At 39.3% G+C, this 15216-nt stretch overlaps 1 protein-coding gene across 1 annotated transcript in view; it reads left to right on the forward strand.

The window, feature by feature from the left end:
* Positions 1 to 15216, forward strand: part of LOC123499257 (C3 and PZP-like alpha-2-macroglobulin domain-containing protein 8) — a 30110-nt gene that overhangs the window by 2220 nt on the left and 12674 nt on the right. The window contains 18 exon segments of the mRNA XM_045247056.1: positions 698 to 895; positions 1467 to 1495; positions 1498 to 1646; positions 2758 to 2926; positions 3304 to 3374; positions 4375 to 4557; positions 5975 to 6148; positions 6765 to 6989; positions 7557 to 7679; positions 8285 to 8506; positions 9128 to 9271; positions 10727 to 10831; positions 11465 to 11665; positions 12489 to 12676; positions 12955 to 13118; positions 13976 to 14092; positions 14592 to 14705; positions 15098 to 15216. Of these exon segments, the coding sequence (XP_045102991.1) occupies positions 705 to 895; positions 1467 to 1495; positions 1498 to 1646; positions 2758 to 2926; positions 3304 to 3374; positions 4375 to 4557; positions 5975 to 6148; positions 6765 to 6989; positions 7557 to 7679; positions 8285 to 8506; positions 9128 to 9271; positions 10727 to 10831; positions 11465 to 11665; positions 12489 to 12676; positions 12955 to 13118; positions 13976 to 14092; positions 14592 to 14705; positions 15098 to 15216 (2688 nt within the window). The 5' untranslated portion in view covers positions 698 to 704.

The following is a 15216-nucleotide window of genomic DNA, read 5'->3' on the forward strand; positions in this document are numbered from 1 at the left end:
GACAATTGTATTTGCATCAGGAAGGCTCTATGGAGGGCAAAAGATTAATGGCTACAGTCTTTACTATTTTAAATCCCAGCATGTGTTTCCAAAGCTGTGCAAGATCAAATAGTAACCAGAATGAATATGGAAAAGTGTCCTGGTATCATAACATGTTTCCATATTCATTCTAGTTACTATTGGGTCAGGCTAAGTTAGGTTATTCATTACCCATAAACCTTAAAATTATTCACCACTCACTCGTTACTCATCTGTGTTAACCCCTTCAGTACCAGGACACGTTTTCATATTCATTCTGGTTACTGTTTGGTTAAGTTAGGTTATTCATCACCCATAGACCTCAAAACTATTCACCACTCACTCTTCACTCATCTGCATTAACCCCTTCAGTACCAGGACACGTTTCCATATTCATTCTGGTTACTATTTGATTTTATACAGCTTTGGAAACATATGTTGGGATTTAGAATAGTAAAGACTAGTCACTAATCTTCTGACCTTCATAGACCCTTCCTGATGCAAAGAAAATTGTCTAATATGCAAAAATCAAAGTAAAAATGTCTTAGTACAGAAAGGGTTAAGATGACAGCCAGGTGTGACCAGGTGTAAGGCGAGTTAATAAAGTGAAATGGAGAAAAAGACTAAGGGAATACGTGTCTTAATACTAAATAATGACTTTAATTAACGCGGTCCACAGGTGAGCAATGGCAAGCAGCAGGGGTGTGGTGGCGGCGGCGGTGCTTGTGGTGATGGTGGTGGTGCAGGGGGTGGGCGTGGCGGGGCAGGATCTCGGGGCAAGCAAGGATGACCACCGACGCATCCCCTACGGGTCAGATTACCGCTGGAAGAATATTTTGTACAATGAAGTGCGCATGAGGAACAGATACAACCATCCGTAAGTGCTGTTTGGTTGCTGTTTGTTTGTGTTTGGGTTTTTTTATTTATTTATTTTTTTCTATTTATTTAGCTTTTTGTTAGTTTGTTTTTGTCTGTTTAATTTTTTGAGCTTTTTTTTGTTTTTGTTTTATTTTTTGTGCATTTATTTATTTACTTTTTATTTTTCTGCATTTTTTTTTTTTTTTTTTTTTTTTTTTTTTTTTGTGTGTGTGTATTGTTTTGTTCTGTCGTGTCCCACCCCATCCCATCCCACTCCCAACCCACCCTAACCCCAGAGCTAATCCATTTCATGCTACCCAACCCCATCCCACCCTTCCCCCAACCCAAACCTCAAACCTAACCTAGCCTAACCCATCCCATCCCATCCCATCCCATCCCATTCCATTCCATTCCATTCCTTTCCGTGCCTTTCTCTTCCCAATCCATTCACTTTCCCTTCCACCCCACCCCACCTCATTCCACCCCACCTTGACCCAACCCAAACTAACTAAAACAAAACGAAACAGAACTAAACCCAACCAACCTAACCTTAACCTTAACCTAACCTAACCTAACCTACCTCCCCCCAGCACACACATTGTAGTGGCGCCGCGGGCACTGTTCCCGGGGCAGTGTACCGGTGTGTGGTGTCCATCCTGTACCTGGACCATCCGGTGGACGTGCGAGCCTTTCTGAGGAAGGATGGCGTGGAGATAGCAGCAGCCAGGAGCAATGTTATCAAGGGATACCCAGAGACACTCCTTCTGCAGGTACTAAGACTGAGATTGTGATGTATAGATGTCGTTTTTGTTTGCAGCTGACTTTGCAAACTCTAATGGATCTGTGAGAGAGAAAGAGAGACAGACAGACAGACAGACACTCCTCCTGCATGTACTTCAGATAGAGATTGTGATGTATTGATGTTTTTGTTTGTAGCTGACTTTGCACACACTTTAATGGATCTGTGAGAGAGAGAGAGAGAGAGAGAGAGCGAGCGAGCAGACAGACACTCCTCGTACAGGCATTTCACAGAGATAGTGATATTGTTATTGCCATTGTTCACAGCTGACTATGCAAACTTGTGTAGAAAAAGTGATCATATCTCTTTATTGGACCTGAGAGAGAGAGAGAGAGAGAGAGAGAGAGAGACTTGAATGGATCTAGAGAGAGAGACAGAGGCAGACAGACATGTGAGACAGATAGTGATAATGTTATTGATATTGTATTGTTATTATTATTATTATTATTATTATTATTATTATTATTATTATTATTATTCTCTATTTTTTTATTACTTATTCTTTTATTTTATTTTTTCCTTCTATCATTTTATTTTTGGTATTCATTCATTGCTTTTTGTTTCATCTTTTCTGTTCCTTTTCTCAATTTTCTCCTCTTATCAACCTTTTTTCTCTTAATTTTCTCCTTTTATCTATCATTTCCTCTATTTTCTCCTTTTATCTATTTTCTTTATTCCTTTCATTTACCATTTTCTTTATTTTCTCCTTGTATCTCTACCATTTCCTAATGATTTATTCCTGTTATCTTTACAATTTCCTCATTATTTTCTCCTTTTACCTTCACCATTGTCTCATTTCTCTTTTTATCAAGCATTTCCTCTTTATTTTCTCCTTTTATCTCTATCATTTTCTCTCACCTATCCACCATTGTCTCATTTCTCCTTTTTATTAAGCATTTCCTCTATATTCCTTTTATCCTTCCCATTATCTCTTCACCTATCCATCTAACCCATCTTGCCTTCCTATTTATTACCTTTTATTCTTCCCATTACCACCTGTTCATTTAATCCACCTTGTCATCCTATTTATTCCTTTTTATCCTTCTCATCACCTGTCCACCTAACCCGCCTTGCCGTCCCAGATTCCGAGGACCAGCGTGTGGGGGGACTACTGGCTAAGGATTGAAGGCAACGTCCCTGGCACCGTTGGAGGGACCATCTTCGCCAACGACACTCAGCTTGCCTTCTCTAGACGCTTCCTCACCATCCTCATTCAGACCAATCGCCCCGTCTACACTGGCGAGCAGACGGGTGTGTATGTGTGTGTGTGTGTGTGTGTTTGGGTTGTGTTTATTTGTTTGTGTTTTTATGTTATTGATTTTTGTTTGAGTGTTTTTTGTAAGATTTCTGTATTTCATGTGTTTTATTATTGTGTTCATTGTGTTTATCTTTGTTCCATTATCTTATCTTTGTTTTGTCCCCTTTTTTTTTTTATTCTTTTCCTCTGCGCATCAATTTATCTTTCTTTTGTTTTCCCGATGTTTAAATTCCCCACTACTCTGTTTGCTTCTTTATTCACTGTTCATTTACATACATTTTGCTAATATCGTTTAATTTACACTGGGTTCATATTTCTCTCCCTTGTCTTGTGACCTTGCCTTGACCTCGCTGTGACCCCCATCCACCAGTGCGCTTCAGAATCATCCTCCTCACCACTGACCTCAAGCCCTACGATGACCCTGTGGACGTCTTCATTCTGGTGGGTCGGGTCATTGTGTGTGTGTGTGTGTGTGTGTTTCTGTTTGTGTTTGTGTGTTGCTATTTTCGTTTGTGTGTGTTTGTGTCTGTGCGTGTTGCTAGTTTTGTTTGTATGTGTGTGTGTTTGGGTGTCTTTGTGTTGCTAGTTTTGTTTGTGTGTGTGTGTGTGTGTATTTACCTAGTTGTAGTTTTACAGGGCCTGGGCTATATGCTTGTGTGGCCCCGTCTCCATATCTACACTTAACCAATCTTGCTTTAAAAGTATGCACACTCGTTGCAGACACTACTGTGTGTGTGTGTGTGTGTGTGTGTTTATTTCTGTTTGTGTGTATGTGTGTTCCTATTTTTCCTTGTATGTATGTGTCTGTGTGTTCATGTTTTCTTTGTGTGTGTGTGTATTATTATTTTTGTTTCTCTATTCCTTTTCTTTCCCATTCCAACTTGAAATTAGTAAGTGAGTCAAGTAAATCATCATCTTTTTCTTCTCTTTCTTCTCTTTCCTTTTTTGGTCTATTTTGTTTTCTCATCTCTTTTATTGGATTAACAAGATTTTTACATTATTAACAGCAGAAACACTCTTAAGAACCTGGTTAGTAATGTTTTTAAGGGTGTTTTTATGGTTCCAGTGACAGGTTAACAAGATTTTTACATTATTAACAGCAAAAACTCTTGAGAACCTGGAGTAGTCATTTGTCACCTTGGAAAACAGCTGAGAGAAAGAGAAAGAGAGAGAGGGAGAGGGAGGAGGGAGGAGAGGGGAAAAAAAAAGAGCATGAGAGACAAAAACAAGTGAGAGAGCAAGAGAAAAAAAGCGACAGAGCAAGAGAGGAAAAAACGAGAGAGTGACAGAGACAGAGAGAGAGAGAGAAACAGAAAAAAAAAATAAGACGAAAGAGAGAGAGAGAGAGAGAGAGAGAGAGAGAGAGAGAGAACAAAAAAACAATATAACATTTTTAGAATACAAGCTTACTCAAACACCACCTCCCCCACCCACCCTAAAGGACCCCGACGGCTATGTGATGCGGCGGTGGCCCTCACGCCCTACCAATGTGGGGGTGGTGTCCATGTCCTTCGACCTGCCCTTCCTGCCTAAGGTGGGGTGGTGGGGCATCAAGGCACTGGTCAACGGACAGGAGGAGGTCAAACCCATTAAGGTGGAGAAGTGGTACACCCCGCGATTTGAGGTAAGGTCAAGTTTGGGGTGAGGTCATATTAAGTTAGGTTGTATTTGGTTAGATTAGATTTAGATTAGGTTAGGTTAGGTTAAGTTAAGTTAAGTTGGGTTGGTCATATTTACGTTAGAATACATTAGGGTTTCGTTTGGTTAGGTTAGGTTAGGTTAAGTTGGGGCAGTTAAATTTAGGGTAGAATACATTAGGGTTTGGTTGGGTTAAGTTGGGTCAATTTCATTTAGGTTAGAATACATGAGGGTTTAGTTGGGTTAGGTTAGGTTTGGTGTGGTTAGGTAAAAACGGGTCTGGGTTCGATTTAGGTTAAGAATATATAAAGGTTTGTTTGGGTTAGGTTAGGTTAGGTTTGTTGGTTTTGGGTTTCATTTAAGGTTAGAATACATTAGGGTTTGGTTGGTTTAGGTTAGGTTAGGTTAGGCTATGGTCTTGTTTTGTTAGAGTGGTCAGGTTAAAAATTTGATCTGGATTAGTTTTAAGTTAGGTTGTACTAGTCTTTGGTTAGCTTAGGTTAGTTTTGGCAAGGGATTAAGTTAGATTTAAATTAAGTTAGGGTTTGGTTAGCTTAGGTTAGTTTTGGCAAGGGATTAAGTTAGATTTAAGTTAGGTTATGGTTTGGTTAGGTAAGGTTAAGTTTGGCTCAGGATTACATTAGGTTTAAGTTAGGTTAGGGTTTGGTTAAATTAGGTTAGGTGTGGTTATGGGTTAAGTTGGGGCTTTTAACGGGAATTTCTGGGCTAAAGGGGATACTTTTTGTGGTACCTCCTATCTCAAAGCCCACTCGCTAGGAAACCGTTGCCCCGAGTGAGGAAGCCCAACCTACACTCGGACCGTGGACAAGATTCGAACCCGTGCACTTGGAGACCCCTCGGACCCCAAAGCACGCATGGTTCCACTTTACCACGGTGGCCTTAGTTAGGTTTAGATATGTGTAGGGTTAGGTTAAATTAGGCAAAAAAATTGGTTTAGCCTAGTTTTGTTTTGGGGTTGAAGTTTGTGTGGCCATATTTAGTTAAGTTTGGTCAAAGTTAAGATTGGGTGTGATTGGGTTAGGTTAGATTGTAAGGTTTGATTAGGTTAGGTGATATTTGGGTTTAAGTTAAGTTAGGTTAGGTTTAGCTAGGTTGGGTTTGTTTGTGTTAGATCTAGATAGGTTAGGTTAGGGTTGGGTTGGGTTAGGGGAGGTTAGGCAGTCTTGTGGACCACCCCACGCCACACTATACAAAAAAATTAGATAAGTAAATAATTAAATAAGCAAATGAGGTAAATGAATAAATGAATGAAAAAAAATGTAGAATAAAGAAATAGAATCTTCATGCTTACTAATTTCAAACCACCACCACCACCACAACATTACTACTACTACTACCACCACCACCACCACCACCACCACCACCACCATCCCAATCCGCAGGTGAAGATGTTTATGCCGAAATACTTCCTGGACACTGACTCTGAGATCGTGGGTGATGTTGGGGGTGAGTTCTCCAATGACAAGGGTGCGTATGGCAATGCCACACTCAAACTCTTCATCCGCAGCCCTGAAGATGATCGCTGGAAGTACGTCATGCAGCAGGATTTTGCCCCGGTGAGTACTGGTGTGTTGTGTTGTGTTGTGTTGTGTTGTGACATAACCTAACCTGGTGTAGCTTCCTATGTATTGTTTTTCTATTTTTCTCTTTATTTTTATCTTTTTATCTTTTTTCTTTACTTTGTTCTGCCTCTTATTTTTGTCCCAATTTAATCTAGCCTAACCTAATCAAATTTAATCTGATGTAACCTAACCTGACCTGACCTAACCTATTCTTATGTTGTCTTCATCTCCTTTATAATTTTTTTTTTTTTTTCTGGATCTTTTTTTGTTCTAACCTCACCTCCTCCTCCTCCTCCTCCTCCTCCTCCTCCTCCTCCTCCTCCTCCTCCTCCTCCTCCTCCTCCTCCTCCTTTTGTCTTCCTCCTCTTCTTCGTCCCGTTTCAACTCTCCTTGCTCTTCCTCTTCCTGTTCCCCATTTTTTGTGTACCAGAGATCATTACCACACACACACACACACACACACACACACACACACACACACACACACACACACACACACACACACACACACACACACACACACCTCATCTATCAAAACACCCACTAGAACACAAAATACCCACTAAATAACAAAAAAAATCCACATTATGAACCATTATCCACCCCACAGCTGGATGCGGAGGCGGAGTACAGCTTCCCGATGGACGCGGTGGCTCGGAAGGTCCCCAGGCTGGATGGGTCGGAGATCAGAGTGGAGGCGGAGATTCAGGATTCCTTCTCTGGGATTAATGGTACAGGTTTCTCCATGGCTAAGATCATCAACTCGTCCATCAACTGCATGTTCCTCGGGTCACCACCTTATGTGTTCAAACCCGGCATGCCTTTCTCTGCTTCGGTAAGTCTTTATCTATCTGTGTGTGTGTGTGTGTGTGGGTGTCTGGGTGTGTTTTGGTGAAGTGTATCTTGTTTTGGTTGTGTTTGTGGATGTGTTTGGTTACTTTGTGTGTGTGTGTTTTGTTTGTCTGGTTGTGTTTTGGTGAAGTGTTTCTTGTTTTTGTTTGTGGATTTGTTTGTGATTGGTTGGTTTCTGTGTGTGTGTGTTTTTTTTTGTTGTGTGTGTTGTTGTTTTCCATGTTTTTTTTGTATTTTTTGGCATTGTTTTCTTTATCTATTTATCTATCTATCTATTCACTCATTTTCCTCTTTTCATCTATCATTCCTCTTCCTCTTCCTCTTCCTCTTTTGTCTTCTTATACCCATCATTCAATCACTATTTTCACTTCATCAAACCACACTAGTCTTCCTCCTCCTCTCCCTCCTCTCCCTCCACTCCTTCATTCCTTTTTTCTCTTTTCCTTTATTCCTTGACTCCTTCACTCTTCTATTCCTCCATTCCTTTATTCCTTCTCTCCTTTCCTCCTTCCCTCCTTCCCTCCACTGATTCATTCCTCCATTCCTCCAGGTTGCTGTCTCCTACCACGACCTCATGCCACTGTCACAGGAGAAGCTTGCCATGTCTAGGCTGGTGGTGAAGGCGGAGGCTGTGCTGAGCGGAGGTGGACGGCAGACTGTTTTTCAAGTGGAGGTGAGGTGTAAATAATAAGAAAAATAATAGTATAGAAACAAATAAATGTAAATCTAACCTAACTTAACCACCTCATAGATCTTCACCTCACCTCACCTAACCGAATTAATCCAACACAAGCCAACTGTCCCTTCCCCCTAAAATAAAAATAAATAGTAAGATAAAATAAGAAGAAAAAAATAACCCAAATTAATCCCACCCAACTGCCAGCCGACCTTTTTCTGTAGCACCTTTGGGCATGCTTGAAGAGTATAATAGGAAGCACTGTTTGTTTTCCACCCATTAGCTGCCCTTTCCTCCCTTTACCCGGCTTGTGGTGTCCAGAACCTCCTTGCCGGCAAAGAGAATCATGTCCTTAGCCATCACCTAAGGGTAACTAAAGAGGATTAGAAGGTGTTTAAGAGTATTATATGGTTCAATTGGGGTCTGTAAGGGTTCAGAGGAGGGTTCAGTGGTAAAGGGGATTAGAAGGTTTGTGAGAAGTTTTGCATGTACAGAAAGGGATTAGAAAGCTCAAAAGAGGTTTTATGGGTGGGTAAAGAAATGGAATTAGAAGGTTCAAGTGGAATGCCCCAAACCCAATCTAACTTAACCTAACCCCACAGATCCCACAAGTGACTGTTGAGGAGGAGGAGACAGAGTTCCTTGATGAATCGTGGAAATACAACAAGCGTCTGGAGGCACTGAAGGCGGAGGACCCTGACTACGACCCCACTGCCTTCGACTACAACTACAACTTTGACTACGAATCCGGCTCGCGTTTTCTGACTGGCGACGAACTGGTGCAGCGGAAAATGGACCTGTTTGTGCGGAACCAGCAGTTTGAGGTGGGCTGTTTGAGGTTTTGGAGGTGTTGAAGTAAAGGTTAAGGGTTTTTTGGGGTGGTTTGGGGGTTGTTAGGTATTAAGTAGAGGTTTGGGGATGTTAAGTAAAGAATAAGGGGTTGTTTTGGGGTTTTGGGTTGTTAGGGGTGTAAGATCAAGGTTTGGAGGCATTTTAAGTAGAGGGTAAGGGTTGTTTTGAGGGGTTGGGGCTGTTTTGGGGTTGTTGGAAATGGAAGATAGAGGTTTGGAGGTCTTGAGGCAGGTGCGATGGGGTTATTTGGGGGTTGATATGAGTTTGGGGTTGTTTGATTGCTTGGTGGTTTAGGGTTGTTTCATTGAGGTTTTGATTGTGTGATGAGTGTTTTGGATACTAGAGAGAGAGAGAGAGAGAAAATGATGAATATAGACATGGTTTTCAATTTTCCTTTTTCAGAGAGAGAGAGAGAGAGAGGGAGATTGAGATTTCATTATTTTTTTTAGCATACATGTTCAAACAAAAGAAATGCCAACACACACACACACACACACACACACACACACACACACACACACACACACACACACACACACACACTACAACCTTTCTTCCACACCACCACCATTACACCGCTTCTCCTCACACAGAAATACCGTGACAAGGGTGTGTTCCACTTTACGATGGACCTCCCAGAAACGACCAGTGGTCTCGTCCTCTCCGCCTCCTACCAGGATGACGAGGGTGACACAGCCGCTGCCAGCGCCCAGGGCATAGCATACTACTCCCCCAGGGTAAGGAGAGAGAGAGAGAGATGTATACAAACAGACAGGAATGTAGAGAGAGAAGTAGACAAATACACTGATAGATTAAGAGAGAGAAAGAGAGAGAGAGACATTTTACTTAACCTAACTCTCATGACTTTGTTTGGGGACTGGCATCTTAGTGGGCCTTCTTTGTTTAATAATTCTCGTCTCTTTGGCCAGTTTTTCCGCTCTTACATAAAAGAAAGAAGCAGTACAATGAAGTGGAAACAACAACGTGAATCAATAAATAAGTAAAGCCATCAATCTATCTAACTTAACCAAACCTGAAAGAAAAATGGATCAATAGAAATGTCAATCAAATCTAACCTAACATAAATAGAAAGAAAATAAATCAATAGAAATGCCAATCTATGCAATTTAAAGACGTATGAAAAAAAAATAAATAAGGGTGTCAATCTATCTATTTAATCTAACTGAACCTGAAGGAAAATAAATGAATAAAGACATTAATCTAATCTAACCTAACCTGAGAAAAATAAATAAACAAACTACAGGTAACTCGATTTATACGATAGATGCATTCCAAGAGGCATTGTGTATTTCAAAATTCACGTAAAACAAACTTGTAATTCTCATAAGAAACACTAGATAATAGGGAGATATGGGATGCGGTCCAAATCGTGTATAAGCAAACCGTTCGCGCAAATTTTAGTTAATTATAAAAAAAAATTCGGTCGCGTATTAACAAAAACTCGTAAATTAACCACGCGTAAATCAAGAGTTGCCTGTAAATAGAAATGCTAATCTGTCTAACTTAACCGAACCTGAAAGAAAATAGATCAATAAAAATGTTAATCTAACCAAACCTTACCTGGAAAATCAAATCAAATAAATAAATAAAAATGGCACTTTATCTAACCTAATGACTTGAAAATAGAAATAAAGAAAGGAAACAGATCAATACAAACGTCAATCTAACCGAACCTAACCGGGAAAAAATGAATTAATAAAACTGCCAATCTGTCTAACCTAATGGCATAAGAAAAATAAATAAATAAATAGATAAATACAAACATGAACCAAACCTAACCTAACCTAACCTAAAAAATTAAAATGAATAAAATAGATAAATAAAACTGCCAATCTATTTAACCTAGCGACATAAGAAAAAAAATAATAAATAAAAAAAATAGATAGATACGTCAATCTAACCTAACCTAACCTAAAATAAATAAATAAATAAAATAGATAAATAAAACTGCCAATCTATTTAACCTAACGACATAAAAAAATAAATAAAGAAAAATAGGAAAATAGAAATGTGATATAAGGTATAGTCAACTTTTTGTTATATTATTATTTTTTACTTTATTTTCTTTCTTTTTTTTGTTGAGATAAGATAGTCTGGATTTTTTTTTTTTTATTCTTTCTATTTTATTTTATTTATTTATTTATTTTACCTGACCTGACCTGACCCCACAGAAACAGTACATCGGAGTGGAGACGAGCAGCAAGGGAGTGACGGTTGGGGAGTTTGTCGTTTTTCATGTCCGTTCCAACTTTAACATGGAGTCTTTCATCTACCTGGTGAGTCTTGGTGTGTGTGTGTGTGATGACCTTTCTTTACCCTTAAAACCTACCCTGAACCTTCATACACACCACTTGAACCTTTTAATCCCTTCTTTACCCATAAAACCTCTTCTCAACTATCAAATCCCTTTTTATACCTGCAAAACCTCCCTTGAACCTTTTAATAACCTTTCTTTATCCCTTAATTCTCCTCTGAACTCCTATACACACCACTTGAACCTTCTAATTCCCTTTCTTTACCCATAAAACCTCAGAACTGTTTAATCCCTTTCTTTACCTATAAGAATTTCTCTCAAACCTTCTAATCCCTTTTCTTTACCACTAAAACCTTCTTCTAAACCCTTATATACCACACATTGAACCTTCTAATCCCCTTTATACATCTAATCCCCTTTTTTTTTTACCATTAAAACCTACCCTGAATACTTATACACTACCTTTGAACTTTGTAATCCTCTTATACATCTTCTAATGCTCTTATACACCTTCTAATCCCCTTATGCACCTTCTAATCCTCTTATACACCTAATTCTCTTATATCCCCTTCTAATCCCCTTATTCACCTTCTAATCCCCTTATACCCCTTCTAATCCCCTTATACCCCTTCTAATCCCCTTTATTTACCCTTAGGTGATGGCTAAGGACATGATCCTTTTCGCTGGCAAGGAGGTTCTGGACACCACAAGCCGGGCCAGCGTCAAGACCATGTCAGTGCCGGTCAGCTCCGAGATGGCCCCTGCGTTCCGGATATTTGTGTACCACCTCACCCAGACCCAGGAGATCATATCCGACTGTATCACCATCCCTGTTGACGGCATCTCACGCCACAAGGTTAGGTTAGGTTAGGTTAGGTTAGTTTGGGGTTAGATTAAGGTAGGTTAGGGTTTGGGTATTTATTTATTTATTCTGACTCTGTTAATGGCATCTTTATTTATTTCTTTTATTTTATTTTATTTTTTTTTTTTCTTTTAGGTTAGGATAGGGCTCGACTATTTATTTATTTTTTCTTTTCATTTCATAATTTTTTTATTTTGATATTTATTTGATTTGATTATTGTTATTATTATTTATTTATTTATTTATTTATTTATTGTTATTTTCTTTTTAAGGGGTGGAAGAGGTTAGATTTTGGTTGGGTTTGGGTCGGTTTAGTTTATTTATTTTATTTTTATTATTATTATTATTGTTTTTATTTGTTATTGCATTTTATTTTATTTATTTATTTATTTTTATTTTTTATTTTTATTTTTTTTTTTTTTTTATTTTTTTTTTTATTATTTTTTTGGTTTGGATTGGGTTGGATTTAAATTGGATTAGTTTTCAATTTTGTTTGGGTTGTTTTCATTGCATTACTGTTCTTGTTAATGTTTTCTTCTTTTTCTTCTTTTTTCTTCATCTTTTTCAGCATAAGGTTTGTTTTGGGGAAGGGATTAAAGTTAGGTTAGGTTAGGTTCAAATTTTGGTTGAGTTTGGTTCACTTGCTCATTCAAACTCACTTTTCTCTGTTAATTCATCATTCACTCACTCACTCACTCAAACAAACAAACACATTCCAAACCTCTCACCCTCCCTCTTTCAATCAACCAGTATCACCACACACACCCACCCACACTCACTCTCTCCTTCCCTCACGCACACACCATTCCCTCCCCAGGCCAAGCTAGTCATCAACCAGGACAAGGACCACAGCAAGCGTTCGGTGGAGCTGGGCACATACAGCACTGCTGGGGCCTTCTATGGTGTGTCTGGGGTGCGCGAGTTCACCTATGCCATGAGGGGAGGCAACGAGCTCTCCCATGCCTCAGTCCTCAACTCCCTCCATGGATTCAGTAATAATACCAGGTGTGTTTTGAGGAGAGAAATTGAATAGACAAAATATATAACCAATTTAACTCACTCTTACAACCCACAAGCTACTCTAACACCCCCTCCTCCTCCTCCTCCTCCTCTTCTTCCTCTTCCTCTTCCTCTTCCTCTTCCTATACCTTTTAAACCACCACTCATCACCCCTAACCTAATCTAACCTTACCTTCCCTTGGCGTACCCATGAAATCCACTCGTTAAACCCTCAAATACCTAACCTAACTTAACCTAACCTAACCTAACCATTTCACCCCCAGAGCTCTACACAAGATGGCATGGCGGCCGAGAGAGGGATTCCAGCCAGAGGAGGTGGAGTACTACACGTCAGGAAACTATGGGCCCGACTCAAACAGAACCTTTAATTTCAGCGGCCTTGTAATATTCAGTGACGCTACTCTGGGTGTCGTGCCTGGATATGAGAGTAAGTGGTGGCTGGGGGAGTCATGGGAGAGGCAGGGTTGGAGGCTGGGAGGGTGTGTGAGGTGTGGAAGAAGGAAGGGGTGGACTGGGAGGGTGTGTGTGGTGTGGGAGAGGCAAGGTAGAGGCTGGGAGGGTGAGTGAGGTGTGAGGCAGGGCTGGCTAGTTGTTTCTGTGGTCTTGGAAAATTGTCGTAGTGAGAGGGGAAGGCATTTCTAAATAATAGTTTTGCCTCAAGGAATTTTGGTTTAAGTATTGTTATCCCCTAATATTCACTAGTTTTATTTTATTATCTAGTTTTATTTATTTTGTTTATTTATTTATTTTATTTTATTCTGGTTTTATTCATTTTATTTTCTTTAACCCCTTTCAGTACCATGACGTATTAACATATTCATTCTGCTTACTATCTGTCAATTTTATAGAGCTTCAGAGACTCATGTGGGGGATTAGAATAGTGAAGACTTGCCATTAATCATCTGACCTTCATAGACTCTTCCTAATGTCAATAAAATGGTCTAATACATAAATCTTGAAGTAAAAATGTGTCCTTCCATTATTGAAGGAGTTTATGAAGTTACCCTAGGCTTTTTTTCATGACGTTCCCTGAAGTTTGATGTGTTTGTAAATAATCCCAAGGTAAAAATGTGTCCCATTATTGAAGGGATTAAGTTACTCGAAGCTTTCTTTTACTTATTTTTTTCTTGAATAATAGTAAGTGTAAATAAAATGGTCTAACTGTACACAAATCCCAAGGTGAAAATGTGTCACTGTACTGAAGGGATTTGATTAAGTTACTCTAAGGTTTTCTGATTGACTTTTCCTGAAATAATAATGTGGTGTGTGTGTGTGTGTGTGTAGATAACGTGTGCAATGAGAGCCAGGGCTACTCTCCGTGTCTGATGGGCGGCTGCTACCAGACCTACAAGCGCTGTGACGGCATCTCAGACTGTGCCGATAACTATGATGAGGTCGACTGTGAGTGTTGTTGTTGTTGTTGTTGTTGTTTTATTTATTTTTATTTTTTATTTTATTTTATTATTTATTTATTTATTTATTTGATTTTTTGCTATTGTTTTCTGTATTGGTTTTTTGTTTGTTTACTTTGTTATAGTGTGGTTATTAATTGATTATTGTTTGTTGTTGTTTTAATTGTTTATTTGATCCAGATAGAATTACTATTACTATTATTATTATTAGAAGTAATAATAGTATTGGTAGTAGTAGTAGTAGTGATTTTTGCATTATTCCATTATGCATAGATGTAATTATTGTTTCTCTACTACTACTACTACTACTACTACTACTACTACTACTACTACTACTACTACTACAATTTTCACACATACTCTTCCTTCCTTCCTTCCTTTTTTCTTTCCTTCCTTCCTTCCTTCCTTTCTATCTATCTATAATATCTATCCATCCATTCATCCAACCTAACCTAACCTACCCATCCATCCATCTGTCCGTCCAACAGGTGGTGACCGGCTGGCTGACACAGAGGTGGACTTCCGCATCCATCGTTACGTCAAGTTCTCCGATTTCTTTGACACGGAAGACGGCGATTGGCTGTGGCTCGACATAAACATTGGTGTGTGTGTGTGTGTGTGTGTGTGTGTGTGTGTTGTTTTAAGCTTATGATTGTTTTTCTTATTTTTTTTCTTTGCATTTTGAATTGTGTTTTTGTCATTTTTGTTTTTTTGTTTTTCCTTACCATTCTCTCTCTCTCTCTCTCTCTCTCTCTCTCTCTCTCTCTCTCTCTCTCTCTCTCTCTCTCTCTCTCTCTCTCTCTCACAAAATTGTCATCTTACCAAAAAATATGAGACACACAAAACACAACATTTAAAACATCACTTCATAAATCCTTATCTGAAAAAAACAAATAAATAAAAAAAATTAACACAGACACAACACTCAACAACACACTACTTCAAAATCCAGGCAAATCCGAGGCAATCCGTCTTAATCCGCCTTGATCCGCAGGGCACAAGGGACATGAGCAGAACAGCATAGAGCTCCCCAAGGTGGACGACCCCTATGTTCTCAACGCCTTCAGTGTCTCCCAGGAGTTCGGGTTTGGTCTTATCGATGAACCGCAGGAG

This window comes from Portunus trituberculatus, chromosome 8 (genome assembly GCF_017591435.1).
Source record: "Portunus trituberculatus isolate SZX2019 chromosome 8, ASM1759143v1, whole genome shotgun sequence".
NCBI classification, from domain to species: domain Eukaryota; kingdom Metazoa; phylum Arthropoda; class Malacostraca; order Decapoda; family Portunidae; genus Portunus; species Portunus trituberculatus.